At 37.5% G+C, this 25,667-nt stretch overlaps 1 protein-coding gene across 1 annotated transcript in view; it reads left to right on the top strand.

Moving 5' to 3' along the window:
* Window positions 1–22,064, top strand: part of LOC124798755 (breast cancer anti-estrogen resistance protein 3 homolog) — a 227,174-nt gene extending 205,110 nt beyond the window's left edge. The window contains exons 12-13 of the mRNA XM_047262283.1: window positions 6,887–7,079; window positions 18,193–22,064. Of these exons, the coding sequence (XP_047118239.1) occupies window positions 6,887–7,079; window positions 18,193–18,497 (498 nt within the window). The 3' untranslated portion in view covers window positions 18,498–22,064. The remainder of the gene's footprint in view (window positions 1–6,886; window positions 7,080–18,192) is intronic.
* The last annotated feature ends 3,603 nt before the right edge of the window (window positions 22,065–25,667 follow it).

Here is a 25,667-nt window from a genome sequence, read left to right on the forward strand (position 1 = left end):
ACACTATACACAATAAAAACAGTACATAACTAACAGAGGTGAAATATCACAATTTATTTTTGCGCCTTTGCAAAAGCACGCAAAACACAAGAACAATGATACATGAACCACATGGAATAAAACAAAGTGAATAAGCAAAGAACAATAGAACAGAAGATATCAGACACTATTCTCATTCAGCAATTGTCTTTAGCTTTACATTAACTGTGTCCCTCTCCCCTCCCTACAGTAGAGCCGTTTAGCTTTACATTAACTGTGTCCCTCTCCCCTCCCTACAGTAGAGCCGTATTTTTACATTCCACTCGACCAGCCCTACAAATTGGAATGTGTTCTAGTAATATTAGTGAAGTGTCTGAATGCGATTAAGTCTGTTCAGGTGAAGGCAAAACCTTGGACTCGCTTGTATCGTGCTGTGTAGGCATCAAACGACAGTTGTAACGTTGATCTGTAGTAACATCTCCCAGCAGCAGGTAGGCAGGGTTACACAATTCCAGAGAGACAATTGTGGGCTTACCACTTATTGGGGCACGTTGAACAGTAATGCCTTTGAATTTTTGGGTGATAACTCTTGCAGCTTTTTAAATAAAAGAAGTGTTATTAACTTTCGACCTCTTTGTTCTTCATGTCTGCATATTTATTTCTCAACATAACCACCCTGGCAATAAACACGTTTCTCCCAACAAGAGACCAGTTTGTTGATACCATCACTTCAGAATCTTAGACTATGTTGATGGAGCCACAAACTCACCTCAGCTTACGCCACTTCATCACTATCAAAGTGATGTCAACAAAGGTACTCTTTAAGTTTTGGAAACAAATGAAAATTGGATGGAGTAAGTTGGGACTGTATGGAGGGTGATCAATGACAATGAACTCAAGGCATCAGATGCCATAGCTCACGTGTGTGGTCCAGCACTGCCACGCGGAAGGGGAGCATGCATCATGTGTCAGCAAACTCCTTGAATTCAATACTTGACTACAGCATGTTGTTTCTCATGCACTGACATACTTAAGTTATACACCACCATTTTACATGCTACAATTCAGAGCCCTGTAGTGGAAGAATGCTGCAAACATGTAGACATGAAGAATAAAGGTATAAAATGCTATTAACATTTTCCTTCTGTAAAAAGGTTTAAGAGTTTTCACGTAAAAATTTTGAGGAATTACTTTCTATGCACCAGGTTGAAGGCACAGTTTGTCAAAGTTTCTTGATCACATTCACACATAACAAAACATGACATGCGTAGATCTTTAGGTATGAAAACATTCGTGTCTGTGTTTTGGGATGCTGGTGATAGGTGAGATTTAGAGATACAGAGCTTTACTTGTTGAAGAAGAAACAATGGATCACATAGAAGACATCCTTGCTATTGTAGAAAGAATGCTGATGGGAGTTAGAGGGATTCTTCGTAAACAGATTCAGCAGCAGGAGCTACAGTGTCAGATTTAATGGCAGTTTGTCGTCAATTACCTGACTATTTAAAATCTGTTGTATGTGTAAGTCCCTGGAATTTGTGTACACCTCAAAGTACAGTGTCCTTTACACATCGGGTTGGAATGAATAATAATATCCAACAACAATAATAAACTTTGAGTGTCCAATGCACTAATGGTAAATGGAAACAGTATATTGTCGCCATACATGTCATAAATGGTAAATTGAAGTTCAACATTTGGAACCATAGGTCTGGCTGTTGTGGCATATATAGCAAAATCACAACTTTCCTATGTGTCACAAGTGACACAGTGCTGCCAATTGATGAAACGTTCATGGGCTGTACTAAGCATGGCGTATCCAGTGAATACTTGTCAGTCAGAAGCATTTGAGGGTGATGATTGATAGTCATGCCATTCAGTCTGCTTACTAACTGTTCCAGTGAAATGACTTCCATGATGACCAGCGTCATGGAGTCACACTTGATGTGCTTCTCATTATTCACTGTTATTGTAGAGCCACCACTTATGAGAAAACTACCCACCTTAAAAACAGTATGTTACTAATACAGTTGAAACATTGCAGTTTATTTCTCTATACAAAACACCATAACAATATGATACACCAATCACATCTATTGAACCAAGTAAGTGAGCAAAGAAGAACAGAACAGAAGATATCACATGTTATTCTCATTTAGTGGTTATCTTTGGTTTTTGATCAACTGATTGTGTTAAATCATATCATAGACAATTGATTAACTTTTTGCCTCCTTCTAAGTGGATGCATGAGAGTTATTAGAAAAAGGCCAATTTAAAATGATTAAGTGCACGAACTGCAATAAATTCATAATGAACTTATAACAGGAAAAATTATTATTCAGTTACTTCTGTAAAGTTTGTTGTTATATGATGAATTTATGATTGCTGTGTTATCTTCCTCTATGCTGTAAAAACTTTCCTGTGGGAGAAGTCTCACATGTTACATAAATGCCTTGCACTGCACCAACCACAAAATGAATTTTGTACTTCCTTGCAATGGATGATGATCTTCCATCGACCCTAACATACTTAGTTGAACTTTGTAATATGGGCTGCCAACCCAAACATTGTCAGTGGGATGGGGTTACTAGTCCATGTGTCAGATATACTACATCTTCCAATAACTCTAGCTACTGCTATGCCAGATACTGTTACCTGCTGCAGCAGATGCTGCTTTCCTGTTCTGGTAACACTGAACCTTCTGATTGAGAAATTTTGATGACATTGTGAGACTGAAAATAATTGTTTTACAGTGCCAATAGCCACTTGTCAAGTCTGTTAACTGACAGATACTCTTATTTCTCAGTGTTGAGTAACAAATCATAGTTTGAATAAAAAGAAAAGCTCAGCAGAGAAAATCAAAAAATTATGGGATAGTATAGCTGGTCAGTCTTTACCTACAGTGGTGGTAGACACATATAAAAGTACACAAAACTTCTGCAGCTGTCAATTCCTTCCTAGGATATATGAGAGGTACTGATCGTGGGAGGTCAAAGAGGAATGGCAGGTCGCTTAGATCCCAGGATGAGAGGGAACCACTTCATAGAGGTACTTCCAACATTGTAATCTTGTTTTTACAAGACTTGACATAATGATGCAATATAACAAAGGATGATTTCCTTAGTGTTCCAGCTGACATTGTTTCTGAAGGCATTTCTAATCAAGTGCTTGCCACAAAAAATTTTTGGTGTTGTCCTTCTGTGTGGCTACTGACCATTGCTTTATTTGCTTGTCGAGTTTTCAGTTGTACTGGTTCTTTCACCTCAGCTCTTATCAGCAAAAACCAGTTAGTAATTACAAATGCCTGATGCAGAAACTGATTTTTGTAGGTTTTAAGTGCTCTTATCCTTTTTGTTTAAACTAGTTGAAAATTATCCTTTGGCTGAATGCTAAGATGATTTTTAGAGGCTTCAGTTATTCTGTTCCCTTCATCACTATTCTTTTCAGCTTAAATTACTTTGTAATTTGTGCTGGGCTTTCAACTTTTGTTTACAACTCATTTCATCTACACATATAAATATGTTATCAGCCATTAGCTCCTTTCATAATGTATTTAAATGGAGTCCTTGAACATATGATGTCTTTGCTGATGGCAAATTTGTATGTATTTCTGTAATATACTTTTATGTAGTACAGAATTTGCAACACGATAGAGATCTTAAATCTGGCTAAGTCGAATGTTCAGAAAAGGCACATTTGTATGAATTATGTGGTATAAGCATTTTTTCATTTCTGTGACTGGTTTGTAAGTCTCGTCCCTATAAACACCATTCAAACCAACAAGCAGCATGACAAAGTTAATTATTTTTCAGACCATTAATTTCAATAAATTAAGTTTGTTGTTTCATATAATGGAGCTCGGAGTTTAAACTGTATTTTTCCATCAACTCTACTGCAGTTATATTACTGTAACTGTCACTGAACACACAACTTTTTTCGTTCTTCACTTTGTTTTCGCTTGATGGCTTGGGTACATCTACTGACTAGCAATATTTCGATATTTTAGGTTTACTGTATACCAAAGCTCATTATAAATCTAGTTTTTAATCAGATTTTCTTAGTTTTACAATTGTTCAAGATGTTCTTTGCATGTGCACTTGTTTTCTTTTTTTGATATACACGTTTAGAAGAAGCACTTCCAGAGTTCAGCCTTGCTTCAAGATTGCCACTGGTTTTTCTTTTATTTGGATTTCAGTTTCTAATTTTCCAACTTTCTCCATCAGAAATTTATTTTCTGAAACAAATATTTTCACCAGTCCTCCTTTTGAAATGAGTCCATGTTCCATACCATTTTCCGTTCCTTCCCTTTTGGTTATTTCATTAGAAAACACACATGCATGCATGCACACGTGTGTGCAGGCAAACACACACACACACATACACACACACACACACACAAATAACTTTTCATTTCACTTTTGATCTTGCATGTGTTAATAACTTTTTGTTTGAGCTTTTATTTTGTGGCTATACCACTGAAGGTTTTTTTCCTCATTATGTGTGCATAGACTGTCTGTGCTGCACCATTTCCTTCCTGTTATACTTTGGAAACATTGTCACTTTTAATCTATTGAAAACTGAGAGTGCCCTACTATACCTGCCGTCCAGTCAAAAAATATTTATTGAATGACATCATATTCATAAACACCATATACCTGGACCACTATTTTATTTGTCAACACCTGGCTATGTCTGGAGTAAACCCATTATCAACAGTTAAATGCAAAAATTTGTAGATTAACTCCTTACATGCAGGGCCCAAATATTTCTTAACTGTTCCACACTGGTAAAAACTAAACAATTTCCCTCTTACATATAATAGCATATGCACATTCAGTAATTTGTACAGGAGGAGAAGTAAACTAAAATCAAATGATGTCATACTGCATATAAGGTTATGTGCCAATAAGCCTTACTTCAGCACAAAGAAGAATAAATTGCATTTTGATAACTTGAGCTATTGATATTATTATTATTATTATTATTATTATATGTCTGATGGGAAATATAGTGAAACTTTAACAAAAGGACGAACTTTCTGGTGTTCAGCTCTTCATACTGTACGTCACAGGAGCTCTTGTAGCTAATTTCATTCTGTGTAATGTAATTCATATTAACATCATAGTATGCTATCCAATCACATTAATCTGACCCCCTGTCAAAGGGCTGAATAACCACCTTTTGCAGCGCAGACTGCAGCAATATGTGTAGGAAGAGTGTCAGTGAGAGGCTGGAGGGCACCAACAGGGATGTGGAGCCTTGCCAAATCCATTGCTGTGGCCAGCTGCACTAGCTTTCTCAGTTGAGGATCTGTGGCAAAAACAGCTGACAGAGGTGGTCCCACAGATTCTTGATTGGGTCTAAATCCAGGGAGTTTGGTGACCATGAGAGTATGGTAAACTCATCCTGGTGCTCTTTGAACCAAGAATGTACACTGCAAGTTCTGTGACACACTGCATTATCCTGCTGGTAGATGCCATCGTGTCGAGGAAAAACAAACAATGTGTAAGGGTGGAAATGGGTCCCAGGGATGGATACCTACTTCTGTTAATCAATTGTGCCTTCCAGAATGACGAGATCACTCGGGAAATGCCACAAAAACATTCCCCAGACCATAACACTCTGATGAGCCATCTGTGTGATGGAGAATATAACATGATTCAGCTGGAAAGGCAACTTGTTGCCGTTCAGTGGATATTGAGTTGCAGTACTGGCATGCACATTCCAGTCTTCACTGCCAATGAACAACATTCAGCATGTGTACATGAAACAGGCATCACCCACTGCGGAGGCCAATACACAGCAGTGTTTGCTGAATGGTCATTGAGGAGACACTTTTGGTAGCCCCTTGGTTCATCTTGGTAGTTGGTTGCTCAACAGCTGCGTGTCTATTTGCCCATACACATCTCTGCACCCATCACTCGTGCCTGTTGTACATGGTCGATGGATCACCACAGCTGCCTTAGCGCCAGTTTTGGATAGTGCCATTTGGCCGTGCATGGTATACATGAACCACAATGGCATGTGAACGGTTTTCAGATGTAGCCATTTCTGAAATGCTTCCACCATTTGCCCAAAAGCAAATGATCATGCCCCTCTGGACATCAGATGAATTACTCCCTTTCCACATTACAGCAACTGAACTATCATCTACATCCTACCAACACGCTTTATATACCTTCCTTTGCTAGTGCTGTTACCTGCCCTCTGTGAGTGGTTATTGCATGCTGACGCTGAACCCAGACAATGGTGATATTAACGTGGCTGGACCTTGTATTAATATTATCATTTAGTATGACTGCTGTTATTTCTTAGAGATAAATCTGTGGTTACATTTTGTGATCCTTTCTTCACATTTGTGTTGCAATGGAACTGTTCTTCCTGGCACAAAGTTTAAAAGGGGTCATACAAATTCATTGCTAAAAGCACTTCTCAAAGAGGTGAAATAAAATATGTGTGGCAGACAATTGAAGACCTTTTATTTAGTCACAGAGATTATCTCCATGTATAAGGAGCAAAATCGTCTGAATTGTGTGATGTATCAATGAGTAATTTGTGCAGATCCCAATAAAGTGCTGTTTTGTAGTTGATAGATAGTTATTCTACAAGTGCCAATGATTTTCAAGTGCCCACTAAGATCTTTTGGCACTGCCCCCATGACACACACCTATTCACAGATAATGTTTTCATCTGAAGCAGAATATCATATTTCATGTAATTTGCTGCCTAATATAGAATGCAAATTTTGTAATTTCTTCAGCTGAATTAGAGGATTGTGACCAAAATTGGGTGTCAAATACATATCTTTTGCTTTTTCATGTAATGTGGTAAACAATTGATAATAAAAATTTCCTCACTACTACAGTTAAATAAAAATGTATGTAATAATCACCATTTTGTTTTCCAGATTCAGAGGCTGTCCTCAACGTGGCATGTTCTGCGACAGAAATTTACTGATAGTGCTTTCAACTTTGAAGCAAAGTTACGACCTACACTGAAAAGCATGAATGAGTGCACAAATCCACAGGCACCAAACACAACAATTCCACATTTGTTACCATTTCTTTTGCTGCAGGATCGCACACTTGAAGATATTTTAGGTAAGTGTCTTTTGTGTCCACCCACCCATAATCGGAAATAGATGAAATTACTACCGTGAAATTACTACCTACCTTGAGATTTTGATTCATGGAATGATTAACACACCTTTATATGCATGTCATGTGATTACTGCATTCAGTTTGCACCAGATTTTGGTAGCTGCTATAGCTGTCTTCACCAGGTGCTATGAGCAGTTGTGTTGGTTATTCTCAGTGACAATACAACTACTGTGCATTTCATTTTACAATCAAACTTGAGCTCTCAGTACTAGCAGTACTCTGCCTTTTTTTGTGTGTGTGTGTATATATATATATATATATATATATATATATATATATATATATATATATATATATATATATATATATATATATATATATATAAAAAATAGAAGGAAATATTCCACGTGGGAAAAATTATATATAAAAACAAAAAACAAAGATGAGGTGACTTACCGAACGAAAGCGCTGGCAGGTCGATAGACACACAAACAAACACAAACATACACACAAAATGCAAGCTTTCGCAACAAACTGTTGCCTCATCAGGAAAGAGGGAAGGAGAGGGAAAGACGAAAGGAAGTGGGTTTTAAGGGTGAGGGTATATATATATATATATATATATAATAGAAGGAAACATTCCACATGGGAAAAATTATATATAAAAACAAAGATGAGGCGACCCACCGAACGAAAGCGCTGGCAGGTCGATAGACACACAAACAAACACAAACATACACACAAAATTCAAGCTTTCGCAACAAACTGTTGCCTCATCAGGAAAGAGGGAAGGAGAGGGGAAGACGAAAGGAAGTGGGCTTTAAGGGAGAGGGTAAGGAGTCATTCCAATCCCGGGAGCGGAAAGACTTACCTTAGGGGGAAAAAAGGACAGGTATACACTCGCACACACGCACATATCCATCCACACATACAGACACAAGCAGACATATTTAAAGACCACAAATGTCAGACAAGCCTGAGAAAATAGAATATGGGAGCGTAATCTGGCTAGGGTGAAGGCATGTTTGCGGAGGGAATGTAAATAAATCTTAATGGGGTCGTTGTGGGGGTGTTGTGAGGGTGACATGGTATTAGAAGGTGGAAAGTGTAACATGAGGTGAAATGAAAATGAAAATAAAAATATATGGGGAGAGATAAAGGTGAACCGGAAAGTAGCTGGAGATCTGGAATGAAAAAAGGCGAAAAGGTGTTGGTTACAGCTGGGCTATGTTGGACTTGGGTTGGTAGACAACGATGTGCATAAAGGTTAGGTGGTTGTGTTGCCGCCAAAACACGTTAAAGGACAGAGAAATTCGGGAAAATTTCGAAAAAACTGCGTGTAGTATATTAAAAGGAGTGGTATTGTGGTGGCAGATTATGAAAATGAGGCTAACAATTGTCTGACGAAGAAATAATGGCGTTAAAACCTGTGGGAAGCGGCTAAAAATGATCAGTGATGTGGGAAAAACAGAAATGGAAATAAAGCGAAAGTTATTAGAACTGGCCGAAATGGTTGTTTAAAAGGTGAAAGGAGCTGTTTGTGAACTAGAAACGGTGGATATTATAGCGGCGGTAGTGCTGAAAGCGGCAAAAAAATTTTTTTGGTTATGGTTTGGAAGTGGGTTACGTATTATTGAGTATATATATAGGCGGGATAAAATAGTATAGCAGATTACGGTAAAAAGGAGAAGGTGAATACAAACTGAAACTACTGGCAAAAACAGAAAGAGGAAAATAAGACGACAAAAAAAGATTTCGAAATGCAACAGTGACAATAACAAACGTAATTGTTGGATTCAAATTAATGATATCAATATAATAGAAGGAAACATTCCACGTGGGAAAAATTATATATAAAAACTAAGATGAGGTGACTTACCGAACGAAAGCGCTGGCAGGTCAATAGACACACAAACAAACACAAACATACACACAAAATTCAAGCTTTCGCAACAAACTGTTGCCTCATCAGGAAAGAGGGAAGGAGAGGGGAAGACGAAAGGAAGTGGGTTCTAAGGGAGAGGGTAAGGAGTCATCCCAATCCCGGGAGCGGAAAGACTTACCTTAGGGGGAAAAAAGGACAGGTATACACTCGCACACACGCACATATCCATCCACACATACAGACACAAGCAGACATATTTAAAGACCCACTTTAAATATGTCTGCTTGTGTCTGTATGTGTGGATGGATATGTGCGTGTGTGCGATTGTATACCTGTCCTTTTTTCCCCCTAAGGTAAGTCTTTCCGCTCCCGGGATTGGAATGACTCCTTACCCTCTCCCTTAAAACCCACTTCCTTTCGTCTTCCCCTCTCCTTCCCTCTTTCCTGATGAGGCAACAGTTTGTTGCGAAAGCTTGAATTTTGTGTGTATGTTTGTGTTTGTTTGTGTGTCTATCGACCTGCCAGCGCTTTCGTTCGGTAAGTCACCTCATCTTTGTTTTTATATATATATAAACAAAGATGACGTGACTTACCGAACCAAAGCCATATGTCTGCTTGTGTCTGTATGTGTGGATGGATATGTGTGTGCGTGCGAGTGTATACCTGTCCTTTTTTCCCCCTAAGGTAAGTCTTTCCACTCCCGGGATTGGAATGACTCCTTACCCTCACCCTTAAAACCCACTTCCTTTCGTCTTTCCCTCTCCTTCCCTCTTTCCTGATGAGGCAACAGTTTGTTGCGAAAGCTTGAATTTTATGTGTATGTTTGTCTTTGTTTGTGTGTCTATCGACCTGCCAGCGCTTTCATTCGGTAAGTCACCTCATCTTTGTTTATATATATATATATATATATATATCTTTGTTTTATATATATTTTCTGGAGGGGGGGGGGGGTGTAGCAGTGGTGCTTTGTAGGAAAAGCAACAACTTGTGACTTAGCTATTTTTAATGCATTTGGAGCTAAATATTGTATATGTATTAAAATTAGGTGTCCATGGAGATTTATCATGTCTTTCATCACAATTATGTTAATAGTGTCCATGCACCAGCCCTCTATATGCAACAACCACCAATTTGCACAGTTTCTTTCAAAATCTCTTAACAATTTACTCAGGAAATACATGAAAACTGAGAGTAAACAACTTTGTAACCAACTTCAATGAAATTTGGAACATTTTCTGCAGCATAGAAAGTTACCCCAAGTCAGATATTAAAACTTTTTCTTAGGTACGTTCATTCACTGAGGTAGATTCGATATCCAATAATGTACTCAATCATTACAGCTCGGAAATGTAGCATCAGTACTGTTCGAGCTCCAAACTACTTCTAGTAATAGGAATAAATGGTTTTGTTAATTAGTAATACAAAGCTTAATGACTGCAGAATGCACAGTAATGCAAAAAACTTGTTTGATGAAATATTTTTGAAGTTGCCAAAAATGTTTTACATCATTCAATACATTTGTAACAAAAATGATAGAAAATTGGACTGGAGAAGAATGTTACAAAGTGCTATTTAAGAATGAAACATGATAATTAAATCATTTTCCTTCCATAAAAAGGAAGAGAGAAGTATGGCATTGGAATAAAAGACTTTTGTAAAATGATGTTTCTGAGTGCCAAGGAAATTTCATCAAGATAAAAAGGAAGTCATTAATACAAAAGACTGTCCTTCAAGCAGCCAGAATAGAGGCAGCACATTTTTCAAAAATCATATTTCTTCAGTAAATGCAGTAAAAGGTACAAAACAACACTATTGGTATAATTGAAGTCTTTATTCAAAAGTAATCACTAGAGGCCTGAGGACAACTATCCGACTGTTTCATGAGCTGAAGGATACCCATGTCCAGAATTCCTATAGTTGTGACAAGAGCCAGTTCTTCACTGTGTCCTTCAATTCATCGTACAAGTTGAAACACTTCCCTCTGAGGTGTTTTTTTTTACTGAACCAAACACATGGAAGACACAGTCTGCCCCCGGTAGCTGAGTGGTCAGCGCGACGGACTGTCAATCCTAAGGGCCTGGGTTCGGAGATTTTCTCCGCTCAGGGACTGGGTGTTGTGTTGTCCTAATCATCATCATTTCATCCCCATCAACGCGCAAGTCGCTGAAGTGGTGTCAAATCGAAATACTTGCACCAGGCAAGCATTCTACCCGACGGGAGGCCCTCGTCACACGCCATTTTCATGTAAGACACAGGGCGACATGTCCAGGATGTAGGGCAGATGCTCAAGCTGCTCCCACGTGAACTTGGCAGTTACGGTAGCTTCTGTGTGACCTGGAAAATGTATGGATATGCATTATCGTGGTACAGAATCATTCCTTCAGTGTGCAGGCCAGACCATTTGCTCTTGATGGACTTACCTAGGCTGTGTGTCACAGTACACTTCACTGTCGATGATTTTTCCACACTTGAGGAATTCAATGCGTATCAGACCTCGAGTGTCAAATATGATGGTGATCATGATGCCTGCTAAAGGCACAGCGAATAGTTTTTAGGGGGAGGTGATGACGCATCTCCACAACCACCCCAGACACTACATTCATATCTTTAGATGACTCATTATGTTGTCCCAGAGTGACAAATTTCAACCGGTTTGATTGTTACAACATTTCATACCTTTCCATTTGTACACTCCTTATCTTGTTATTATGTATACGGAATAACAGACATATGACTTATTTTACTGAAACATATGACTTATTTTACTGAATCATGTTTGTATTTAGAAACAAGTCTTGTACAACTGGTATTACACATGGTATGTTCGACACCACCAAGAAGTTTATTCTGCAGAGATGGGAACTTGCCCTCCAACACTTCTTTGCATCTTGAAATATCTCCATGACTTACTGCTCCCCCCTCCCTCTTTTTTTATTGTACTTAATATACAAATAATTACTGTTTCTTCCTAATTACTAATTGAATTATTCATTTGTGTTCCCTCTAATTTATCTTTATTTCTCATTCTGTCCTTGTCTTTGAACTCATGCTGGCTCAGTGCTGACCAATGTAGCATCTGTGACCTACTTTCTGACACCTGCCCTTTAATTGTCGTCTACCCCTGACTTACGGTGGGTACCTCTAATACTGGGGTATGAGTGGTTTGCCCTTACTTTTTAACCTTTCCCAATCTATTTGTCTGCTCTTTTAGTGCCAAAAGCTAGGAGATGTGTAACTTTCGCTTTTATATGAGTTAGTAGGCAGTGTTGCCCAGCAATTCTCTCTCGTAATTTATTAGTTTTCTATGTCTTTTCTTTATTATTTAACCTGACCATTCAGCTGCAACTAAATTTGGATCTGAAAGTAAATCATTCATTTCTTATTCAGAACTAGGATAATTGAAAACTTCTTCCAGTACTACGGAAGTGTGCAAATGGTGGTTCAGCTAACACAATGCAGGATGCCAATAAATACAGAACGATTGAAAATTGCAGATTGTTCATACTGCAGCAACTCTGTGACAGCACAACACAGACATCCTTCATTATGTAGTTCAGACAAATCATCAAAGAGGACAACAGGCAAAGTGTCATCCTTATTCATTTACAATTGATGTTGAAAGAAGGTACACCATGAGTATGAGCACAAATTTTCACTCACAGCAGGTGCCAGACTCGGGTGCCACCTGACTAACTGCCAACAACAGTAAACTGACTGTAGATAGGCACAATAATGAAGACTGCTAAAATATTAAAGCTTTTGGACAAAGTCCATCTTTGACAGTAGAAAACACATACACACACATTCACACAAGCACAGCTCACCACACATGGCCACTGTCTCAGGGTGTTGAAGCTCAACTGTGACCAAATGGTGGGGATGAGTGCTAGAGTAAGGAGGAGGCATGAGGTGACGAAGAGGAGGGACACCAGGATACAATTGGGTAAAGATGCTAGTGCTGCCTGGTAGAGTGTGTAGGAATTTGGTTGGGAGAAGATAGGGCTGTTAGGTGTAGTGTGAGGAGACTGTGCTGGGGTAGGGGGGGAGTATAGAAGGGGAAAGGACTTACTTGTAAGTATGTTGGCAGGATAAAAGGCCTGTATAATACTGGAGTGGAAGAAGGGAAGGGGATGGTTAGCCAGGAGACAGAAACTACCAAATGTTTTAAGCCGTGGGGCTACAGTAATGAAGGATATGTTGTAGCGAGAGTTCCCAACTGCACAGTTCAGAAAAGCTGCTGTTGGTAGCAAGGATTCAGATGGCATGGGCTGCAGATCAGTCATTAAAGACAAAGCACATCATGTTGGGTGGTATTTTCAACAAATGGGTGATCCAGCTGTGTCATGGCCACAGTTTGATGGCAGACAGACAGCTTGTTAGCGGTCATACCCATCTAGATATCAGAACAGTGGTTGCAGCTCAGGTGGTAAAATCATAATCATATGGCTGCTTCCACACACGGTCATGCCTTTGATGAGGTAGAAGATGGCAGTGACAGAAATGGAATAGGTAGTAGTGGGGCAATGTATGGGACAACTCTTGCATCTAGGTTTATTGTAGGGATATGGGGAAAGAGTTTGGGAGCAGTGTTGGATTAGATACAAACAAGGATACTGCATAGGTTTGGTGGGTGGCAGGAATACCACTGAAGGATAGTAAGGATATTCCTCATTTCAGTACATGATGACAGATAGGTGAAAAGATAGGTGAAACCCTGTCGATGAATGTGGTTTACTTGCTCCAATCCTAGGTGTTACCAAGTCAAGAGAGCAATCTCCTTTGTGGCTCGACAGTAGGCATTTTGGATGTGATAGGTGACTGGAAAGACAGAATGTGGGAGATCTATTTCTGGACAAGGTTGGGAGGATAGTTTCAGCCAGTGAAGGTCTCCACGGGACCATTGGCATATTTGGAGAATGATCACTCGTCACTACAGATGCAGCCACAAAGTAGCACTCTTCTCACAGGTCAATGCCTTCCAAGACTGGAGGATCTAAGCCACATTCTCTGCCAGAGCTTCTGCTACCATTTATCATGCCTTGAACTGAGGAATATCCTCCCCACCACTCCCACGGTGGTATTCCATAGCCCACTGAGTATACAAAATATACTTGTCTGTCCCTACTCCACTCCTTCTTCCAACCCCTTGCTACATGACTCATGTCTCTGCAATAGACTTAGATGCAAGATCTGTCCCATACACTGTCACTTCCACTATCACCTACTCCAGTCCTGCCACAGGCATCTCTTATCCTATCAGAGGCACAACCACCTGCGAAAGCAGCCATGTGATGTAACAACTAAACCACGAACACTGTGCTGTTTTCTGCATGGGAATGACAACTAAAAAGCTATCTACCGACATGAATGTGGCCAAGAGACAGCTGAAACACCCATTTGCTGAACATGGCACCCAACACAATGTGCCTCACTTTTACGACTGCTTCACAGCCTGTGCCATCTGGATTCTTGGTACCAACAGCAACTTTTCTGAACTGCACAGGTGGAAACTCTCCCTCATCCTTCGTTCCTGTAACACTGTGGCCTAAACCTTTTCTAGGCCATGTCTCCCACCTAATCATCCCCATCCCCTTCCCTTCTCCCATTCCAGTACGAAACAGATCTTCTATCCTGTCAACACACCTAGAAGTCCTCTCCTCTTCTATATTTCTCTCATTCCCCCACAGCACTGTCTCCTGACCCTGCACCTAACAGCCCTACCCCGTCTCAACCAAGTCTTGCACATTCTTCCAGACAGCACTAGCATCTTCTTCCAGCAATATCCTGATGTCCCTCCTCCTACCCCCCTCATGCTACCTCCTTACCTAACTACCCATCCTAGTAAATTGCTCCTTTAGACAAAGTCAGTATCATCCAATCATGAGGCCAGTCTAATCATATTTGCCTATTTCTTTTTTAGTCTACAGTTTCGTGTCATAATAATTTCGGAAAAATTCCTGACAGTTGTAGCAATATGTAAGTTATGCATTTTGTCCAGAACGAACTGTTATTAACATGTGCCAGCTAAAGATATAGCTTTTCTCATCTTTCTGGGTAATGATATAGCCGTTTAACTCGCATAAGAGGTGACAAAGACATTATTACTTTGATGTTACTCGTATTCATACAACAAATAACAAATGTTGACTGTCGACTATTGACAACTGTTGTATATTTTCTGCAAATAACTGTTGTTGGAGCAAGCAATTGCTGTTGGGTCAAGGATGCAGTTAGTATTATCTTGTTTCAATAAAAAATTGTTCATTGTTGAGCAACTTTTCAGACTTCGAAGTATTGTTTGGTAAAGCATAGACTTTATTATTTAAATAATTGTGACAACTGACATAGGCTGCAGTTGAAATAGGTCAAATTCAAACTTAAATGCATTGTCTAGGCAAATAAGTAATGTGATGTATGATACTGTGATTGCAGGGGTTCTGAGGAGCAATGAGTACTCCACCAGGTGCATAAGAAGTGTCAGAGAATCAAACACTCGGCAAAGTGCACATTGGAAATACAATTGTTGGGTATGGCCTTTTTGCTATTCATCCTCAGAGTGATGGGTAGAACTGGCTGTATATTGTGAAAACATGGTGTACAGACTATTTATAAACTGACAAAGGATATCCAAGTGTGTCTCAGATCAGCCAAGGAAAAAAGGGACCCACTTGCAATGTTCGGAATATATTGCATGTCCCGTATATGTGGAAAAGTCTCTGTTGGAATGACTGGACGATCTGTCAACATTGTGATCACTGAACATAAGTGGCAATGCAGGTTGGGACAGGTGGCAAAACTGGCCATGGCGAAGCACACACTGTGTAAAATTTGCCAACAAGGAAGCTCTTGCAGTCGACACGAGCTATTAGAAATACATAGACATGACAATGACTTCAAAAATAAAGAAAAAAGGCTCAATGTGAATGGATCTTGGACTCCCGTGTTGCAGTGAATGACCAATGGAGATAGCAAGATGAGAACCACAGTGGAAGTGACCACAGAAAAGCCCACAGATGTTGGCACACCAGGTACATATAATCTGCAGCCACGAGCTCAACTACAGTCCACCATCAGCAATGGAGAATGAAGCTTTAACAATGCCAGCCACTTGTGCTGCTGAAACGTCATAAAAATCATCAAACAAACATCGGATGAAGACCCTGAGACAGAAGCCAACAGAAAATTTGTCAACAAATGGCCACGAAACCTTAACAATTTTGTACTTCCATCTTTCTTCAGTTACCTCTCATTCCATAACCTGTACTCATTAGACTACTCATTCCATTTAACAGTTCCTGTAATTCTTCTTCTCTTTCGTTGACATTCTTTCACTGTGAATTTTGATCTCACTCATGAACCTTTATTTTATTTTAGTCATTACTTTTCGGTATATAGATTAAACAATACAGGTGAAAGACTGCATCCCTGTCTTGCACACATTGTAATTCAAGCAGATCAGAACTTTTACACATCTGTACAGGTGCAACTTTGTACTGTTAGAGAAAAGACATAGATGCATACCTTTCAAAAACCTATCTTTATGTCTTTCCTCTTACAATAACATACCAAGATATCTGTCTACTCTTTGGCTTTTTAAATTGTAGGTTGCTGGACAGTATTCACATTCAGATTTTTGCTCTGTAACTTTTATTATAGAATGGAAATAAACCAGAATCTTTCATGTATAACATCCTTTAGGAGTAAAGGCTGACTGAAGGTAATGTAAACGTGTAGTAATGTGCTGCATGTCATATTGTTTAGCTACCATTAAATTTCTTTCTTACATTTCCCATATTACAGTGTTCTTGAGCCCACTAATTATTCATATTAGTTGTACATTATGAATTAATGGAGACAACATTTCTTTGATTTGTATTACCCATAATTTCTTTATGAATTGCATCATGACCTTCTGGGTATAATATGGATATGTAACTGGGAACAATTTTTCCATTGAATTTTGTGTCATCATTGAAACACCAATTAGTAACAACATTTTTCAACTTTGAGATTTTCTCAAAATCCATCTCAATGATGACAATGATCCATAGTTCAGATTCAATTAAAATAGTTTGGAATTATGTACACAGTTTCCAACTTCTTCAGACCTGAATTTCCATATTACTTCAACAGTTACAGCTATGATGTTCATGGGTAATTTTGGCAGTGGCTGATGACTGGCCATGGTTAGCAGCCTCAAAAAGTTCTTGGTCTATTTACTTCAAATCTTTACATGATGTTCTAATAAACAGTCAGACAGACATAGGCTGCCTATTTTTTAAACAGCCATGTACAAATCTTCAGTTAAAATGGATTGAAAGAAAGAAAATGCTGTGCTATACGTTTGAAATATGCGGTTTCACTTTCCTTCTCAGCATGTAAACAATTAGACAAATTGTTTCTCATATGTATATTCTTTTGTCCTTATATATAATTGCAAATAGAGATTGTACATACAATATTGTGCTGTTTTGTTTTCTTCCATACAGTCAATTTTCACAGAAGACAGGAAAGTTGTATTTATGGTGTATTGGTTTATGAACAGAATACTACTACAGAACTGATTGTCTGAATTATGTAATCCTCATTTGCAGACTGGTACTGTCACTGAAGATACTATCCTCACAAATCCAACAGCTGGAGAGCTCTCTCTCATAACTATATATCAATGATCCCAATTGATTTACCTATTCATTTTAAACAACTTCAACTGCAAGGCTCATGGTCAGTGGGAGGGGGGCGGGGGGAGAAGAGGGGGAGAGGAGGTGATGTTAAGGAGAGGGAGGAGGAGGAGAATATGGACAGAGAATGGGGGAGGAAGAGAGGAACAGAGGGATGGGGGGAAAGGAGATTAGAACATTTATCCAGTTACCATACATATTTAGTAGATGTGAAGCATTCCTGGGTTTGTTAGTAAATAATATTTTGCAGAAATAAAGGAGGTGTTTTTCTCTCTAATATTGTTACCATGTGCTGTTGGGCACCAATAGAAAATTCAATTCATGATATAAAGTATGTAGTTATAACTGTAACTAAAGATCAAAAAATATAGCCCACAAATTTGAGACTTACTTTAGTTTTTTAATACTTAATTATAACCAGATAGTATCCTTTCTGCCTATTTGCATGTCAGTAGAATTTACCTTTATTATTGTGTTACCATGTGCTTCATAGTTAACAGATGTTGTTAATGGCTGAACTAAGTTCTTTACATATATATGTATGCAGGCCCTGCACCAGGAAGCCTGAGCTGGGAGACATCAACTGCTGACCTCGGACTCGGCACACTTCTGGCACACATGGAAGCTGCACGCAAATTTGCAGAATCTGTGCCTATGTTTAGACGTAATGCTGAAATTGCACTTGGCAGTGCTGCAAAACAGGATGAACTTCTGACTGACATGTTTCGCACAGAATTCCACCTTAAGTTCCTCTGGGGAAGCCGTGGTGCCTCTGTTGCTGCGGACGAGCGCCGTGCAAAGTTTGAACAGGTGCTCGCAGTAATGTCAGACAAGTGCGAGCCACCAGCATGAGTGGAGGATAATTATGTTTAATTGGCTGATTTGGCACTTAGTGCTGACCAATGAGTCTTAATTGTTGGATGGTATAAATGCTGATACAAATCAACAATGTTTTTGCTGCAGGAGAAGATATGGTGAGCAACTCTTGTTTCCAGGTCACTGAAAGGCAGTGTGAGGTTTAGAAGAAAGGGCATGGTGATAATGCAAGAAATGATGTCTTCATTCTAACCATTTCACATGGTGTCATGTTATGTTAAGATGAAGAGAGCTTAAGATTTATTTCAAACTACTGCTGCAGATAAGGTGACTAATCTGAACACACCACTGAACACTGCCATTAAGCAACACATCATAGCCTTGTGTCCAAAAAAAATTAGAAGAAACTATGGTACTTGCAAATATCAAGACAGTTGTTTTAGCATGTACATTGATTATTCATTGTCACGTCATGGGGATAGGTACAAACTTGTAATTTTTTCCTAATATTTGGATAAAAGAAAACGTACTTCTGTCATATTTTTTTCAGAGACATGGCATTGTGGATTTTCCCTCCTTAAGTTATCAAATGAAATGCATTAGATTATATAGTGAAATGATATGTGAAAGATTACCATGCATTAGGTGTTTCAATTCGGTTCAAATTTTTCATACACGTGTGCCATACATGGAACAGGTCCAGGTAGTTCTTTAAAGTGCTGCCTTAGCACAGCTAGAGAACAGTGTAACCGATATATCTCCAGGAGCTTGTGAAATGATTACATAGAGACAAACAAATCTCTGTTAATTACACAATCATAACAGTGTTTATTAAGTGTGTACACAAAGAATTTTATTGTCTGAAACAGCTGCAACTAGAAATACTATAAAAATACTTACTCTGTCTTCAGGTTCACTTTACTTGCTTTACTAGTGGTGCTCTTTAGATTTATAATAGATGCTGTAGTTTAAAACTTGATAATATGTTCTTGCCATCAAACAAACGAGCAATGAAGTTTGTGCTCCCTCTCACCTTTTTTGTGTAATTTCTTACATCAAGTTTGAGACAGTTAACTAACAACTGTGGTTTTATGTTGTGGGGAAACAATATAGAATATAATGCATATGAATAATTGGAAAACATGAACATATTAATTTAAATAAATTTTCAATACACTTTCCTGTATATTTTCTCATGGATGTTGTAAGAGTATTTTCCTTAGAGCCAACTACATTTTTTCCCCCTGTGCAAATGTATTATATTTCAAATGTGGACTTGAGTCAGTACTCTCTCTCTCTCTCTCTCTCTCTCTCTCTCTCTCTCTCTCTCACACACACACACACACACACACACACACACACTCAGAGAGAGAGAGAGAGTTAGTGTATGTGTGTAATGCAATACACTACAACTGATTATGGTGAAACTAATCACATAATATTACAATACAATTGGATTAAGTACATATATTTTTCTGATTGATGATGTGGCACAAAGAAGTGGTGCTTACTGTGGTAATATTTCCTTTGACAGATGGAATTTCTTAATATCGGTTTCATATTTGTTAATCTTTTTCATGTAGCAAGTGAATATGTAAATAAAACAAGTTTCTTGACATACTAGTTAATGACTGGCTAGGTCTTTACAGAAAGCAGTAAAGTAATGCCCAATAGTTACAGCATCTACCCTAACTTAAGCACTGAATGAGTGACCATTCATGACTGTAAGTAATTTCCAGTATGTGATAACTGTATGTAATTAAAAGAAAATTGTCTTCCCTGTGTTATTTAAGGTGCTTCAAATTGTTTGATGAAATTTTGTGGGATTTAAGTCTCTTGCTCGAACACAAGGTGGGATATTCCTGCTTATGAAATTTCCTTTTATACTTTTGTGTTATGTTCTAATAATACAAAGGCTCTTCATTCATTTGTTTTTATATTGGGTATGTTAGTTCAGATCAGATTGTATTGCTTTCCCAACTGCTTCTGTTGATAACGATCTGCTAAAAGTAGTTATTCCAATAGGGGAAAGCTGACTTTAAAACCTAGAAAAATGGTATGGTAACTACATGCAGTTCCATAATGATATCCAGTGTCGCTGTTGGCTAAGGATGAATGACTCAGTTGTCAGCTACCTGTATGTAGTCCCCAAGACCTCACTGTAGAACTATATAATCTTTTACACAGAAGCCCAAAATTATTGAATAAAATATTTCATTTATGGTGGAAGACAGATGTTTCATCCAAAACGTGAACCAAGTAACAGAGAATTCGAGTACATACCACAGTCATTTTCTGGAAAGGGTTCGATAACAGTTTCCTTATTTTTGCATTTGTGTTGACTCTGTTATTCCATAACATATTAAAAAGTTTTTAAGACTTGACCATTTGTGTCTTCCCAAATTGAAATGACTTCTCATCTAAATTAAGCCTACTGCCTGAAAGTCTGGTCTCCTGTGATCTGAATGTACCTGGTGTTGAATAATATGTAGCCTGGTGGATGATAGGTGTGTTAAGCATGGACTAGACAGTATTGTAAAAGTATGAAACGTAAGTGTGTGTGCTCTCGTACAACAAAAAGTTGTTCGTTCCTGTATTATGTGCATACTGTCTGAAATTTTATGAGTTGTTTGAGATAATGCAATAGTTTTTCATTGGTTTATATTTTGGGCCTGTTCTTTACTCAAAACAGCTACAGAATTGGTCCGAGAAACAGGGAAATTTTCATTCTGAAGGAAAGAACATACATCATCATTAGGATTAGCAAAGTTTCTTTGTTAGTTGTGTAAAAGAGGTTCCGTAAACAAGTTCACGTATGGCAGGATTCTTTGTTGTGATTTGCTTTACTGAATGATGCATCTCCAGTCATCCATACGCAACATGTACTTCCATAGCCATTATAAATGAACAGTTTCATGAACATAGATGAGCAAAAACTTTTTTATTTATGTACTATTCTTCACACAGTTGTACTCTTATGTTGCCTGCAGAATATGAGTGCTGCATCAGAATTTATTTTAGAAAATTAACTTTTCAGCAATTCTTGCTCTCAAGTGAAGGTATTTTCAGAAGCAGGCAATAAAGCACATCTGTATTTTAGTTTGATCAACAATGAACACTGTTATTGAGCAAAAACTTCAGTAAACTGCTGAAACTTTTTTGGTTGTAGACCAATACTACCATATTCACCGAAGCTTTGCATCTCAAAATTACACAACCACAGCTTGTCAGTCCTGGATACATTCTGGAAACATTTCTCTTCCCAATTCAGAACCAACTTGAACATAAGCAAATCAGTAAGATACAGTACAACAGATGAAGTCTTCTTCCCTTGTTTAGTCATTTTTTTAAATGTCTATTTCATAACTTTTTGTGTGTGGGCATATGGTGCAAAATTGGTTGTTATTGCAAATTTAACACTGTATCTGTATCTGTGTAAGTAGTACTGAAAACTTAGAAACTTACATATAAGGTTGTGACAGAGACATACAAATTTGTAACTAAAGTAACAGATGACAATTATGAACTCTGTATAAAGCTCCTGGAACTGAACATACCCTTACTCCTAATATCAGAATAAATGTGAAAAAAAAAGAAATGAACTGGAACATATTTTCGTATCTACCTTCATAGCATCAGTTTCTCTGGCATTAGTGATAACTTTTAATTTAATTATATGACCAGTTTTCATACATATTTCCCTGTTACTGAAAGAACTGTAGAAATATTTCTCTTTTGGTAAATAAGCATGAGAAACCACACACTTCTGGAATGTAATTCAGTTCACAGTATGTCATGACAACATGGCTGGAGATGATAAATCACTGTGAATAGCTTTCTACCCAAAACTTATACACATATTATTACGGTATTATAAATGGCAAAGTGTTTGTATTAAAATATGCCTTTGCAAGTAAACTGACAGTATTTTTTAGTTTTTCTGCAAGAAAACATAATGAGGTAATATAGAAGAATTATGAATTGATGTAAACATTGTAATGGGAATTACATTCATGTAATGTTTGTGTTTCTGCATAATATATTATGACAAAAGTCTTAATTAGGTCATTGATAAATGAGAAACCTTAAAAAGGGACCATTCAACACCAAAAAAAGTTTCATGTGAGCCTGTATGGCTATGGATACTGTGGATCATACAGTTAGTTTAGACAAAGACTTAATCTTTATAATCAAACCTTATAATACGATTTCATATTATTTCATGAACCACATAGCCTGTCTCAATTTATGAGATTTCTATATCTGTGTTATAATAACGATGCATATGAAAAAATAATGCTTAAAAAAATAGGTTTTTTGGACTTTCTTGAAGAGAACACCAATATTCTCTAAACCTTCTATAGATAAGTCATGGCTGTCTAAGTAAGTAGTTAGTCATAACAGAGGTGATGTACAGGTGATGTCCAAAATGAAATGAAATTAATGTTCAGAAAGTTAATGCTGTATAAAAATGTTGTAGCTGTAATTTTTGCGACACCATAAATTAAAATGTACCTCAGAGTAGCAGCTTTAGTTACCATGTGTCTAAAGAAAAAGAGAATTTTGTACATGAACCTTTTTATTGACATAATTGAAAGACAATAGTCTGTATTCTCAGATAATTAAGTATGTATGTGATTGTGACTAATGAAATAATATACTTATGTGTCTCTTCAATTGTACAAGCAACTTTTGTTACTTGCATTGCTCAATAAGTAAATGTGTTTATCTGGACAGAATGCCGCACTATTAGTTGAATGTTAGAAGAAGATTATTTATTGTGAAACATGTGCTTGGTCGCAGATGTGCTATTTTGGTAAAGCAGTTATTGCTATGCTTTTTATCTCTGTTTAAGTTCCTGGTCGGAGTAAATATCTGTTCCCATTTAAAACAGTGGCATAATATCTTTGGATGTATACGTTGTATTAAAAATGGCATATATTTAGAACTACTCAACATAAAGACTGCTTTGTTATATGTGTACATACGATGTAAACTGAAAAGTTATGGCACATAATATTTTTAATGTCTACTGTAGCAATGACAATTGGCATATATGTTACAAAGTCTCCCTTGAGAAGTCTGCTGGACATTGAAATTGTGGTACTTTTGCAGAAATGTCCAGGTGACTTGTGTAAAGCAAATGAATATTTTCTATTTGTGAGATGTATGTTTTGTTGTATATAATTACCTCCACTTGTGTATTATACTCTATGTTTTGTGTAGTAATTTTACAAGAGAATATTAAATATAATTTACAACACTTCCATTGTTTAGTTGCTTCTTTCATCCTAAAAGTTTCTCATTGATATAAAACATTTGATACTTTATTCTAAGCCATTTAAAATGTATTGTAACAGATAATTTTCAAAAAGGCCTGTGTCATTATACTGATACTTTCACTGCTTATGAGCATATTTAACTGTTGCAAAAGCACAATGAAAAATTTATTATTTTTGCACAAAAACACAAATTTTAAAAACTTACGATTCTAGCGGTATTCAGAAAATACTTTTCCCCCAGCAATCTCTTTTGTTGAAATTGGTTTGCTTGTAAAATGGAACTGAAAGTGATATTTGTGTGTAGGTTAGACTTTAACAGCTATTTGGATAACTGATGGGCAATAATGCGAGGAAAATCTATTATGCGAATTTTGTAAATGTAGCAAGGCTGTAGGGGCAGCAAATATTATTGGAAGTCTGGGTTGCACATTATCTTTACAATGTGGTGCTCATAGAGCATGTATTACTTTTAATTATTGTGAAATATGAATTAAGTAACTCATTCACAAAGTGACCTGGTATGTGCAGGTTAATTGGACTAACAAATGTTGATGCTTTTCACCCACAGAGTACAATGGAAGATGGTTGAGTATCTCTGCTACACTTCCACTTAAACTTTGATCACCTGTTATCATCCAGCAGAAGAACTCTCTCTCTCTTTCCCCCCTCCCCCCCCCCCCCCCCCAATAAAAACCCCAAATCCCCACCTCCAATCATATCTTCTTGATAAGAACTGGATTAGTACTCTGGCTTATTGTATATATTTCCCTTCATGTATTTACATCTCCTACTACTTCACATCAAGTGTTACCACTAAATATTTAAATGATGTCAGAGACTAATCTTGCAATTGGATTCTTTCTCTTTAAAAACAATCCTGTAATTATCCACTTGTACATTAACATAATCTGTGTATTTATATCTATTAGTTATTAGTTTGCTGATGTGGCAATGGTGCATGATTAGAAAACTTATAAGTACATTTATTCATGGCCTGCATTTTACTCATTCATTTGTTTGTTCATTCATTTATTCATCCATTCGCACTTTATGTTCCATAAATCCCATCCTGAAGGAGAATCTTTGGAATTTGGAAAGAGTATAGGTTATACTAGATTAGATTAGTACTTGTTCCATAGATCATGGATACAACACTTCGTAATGATGTGGGATGTGTCAGGTTAATAAAAGGTGTCTATCCAAGATATTACACAAAATATTACATGACAATTTTTTTAATTTTTGATTGGGGGGGGGGGGGGGAATCACCCACTTACTACATCCAAAAATTCATCTAATGAGTAGAAGGAGTTGCCATTCAGAAATTCTTTTAATTTCCTTTTAAATGCTATATGGCTATCTGTCAGACTTCTGATGCTATTAGGTAAGTGACCAAAGACTTTTGTGGCAGCATAATTTACCCCCTTCTGAGCCAAAGCTAGATTCGACCTTGAGTAGTGAAGATCATCCTTTCTTCTAGTATTGTAGCCATGTACACTGCTATTACTTCTGAATTTGTTCGGATTGTTGATAACAAATTTCATAAGTGAATATATATATTGTGAGGCTACAGTGAAGATTTCTAGCTCTTTAAATAAGTGTCTGCAGGATGATTTTGGATGAGCTCCAGCAATTATTCTGATTACACGCTTTTGTGTAATGAACACTCTTTTACTCAGTGATGAGTTACCCCAGAATATGATGCTATATGAAAGAGAATGAAAATAGGTGTGGTAAGCTAATTTACTGAGATGTATATCGCCAAAAATTTGCAGTGACACTAATAGCATTAGTAGCTGAACTCAAACATTTCAGCAGATCTTCAGTGTGTTTTTTCCAGTTCAGCCCAACATCAATGCATACACCTAGAAATTTTGAATACTCTACCTTAGCTATCGATTTCTGACTGAAGTCCATATTTATT

The sequence above is a fragment of the Schistocerca piceifrons genome, chromosome 5, assembly GCF_021461385.2.
Source record: "Schistocerca piceifrons isolate TAMUIC-IGC-003096 chromosome 5, iqSchPice1.1, whole genome shotgun sequence".
NCBI classification, from domain to species: domain Eukaryota; kingdom Metazoa; phylum Arthropoda; class Insecta; order Orthoptera; family Acrididae; genus Schistocerca; species Schistocerca piceifrons.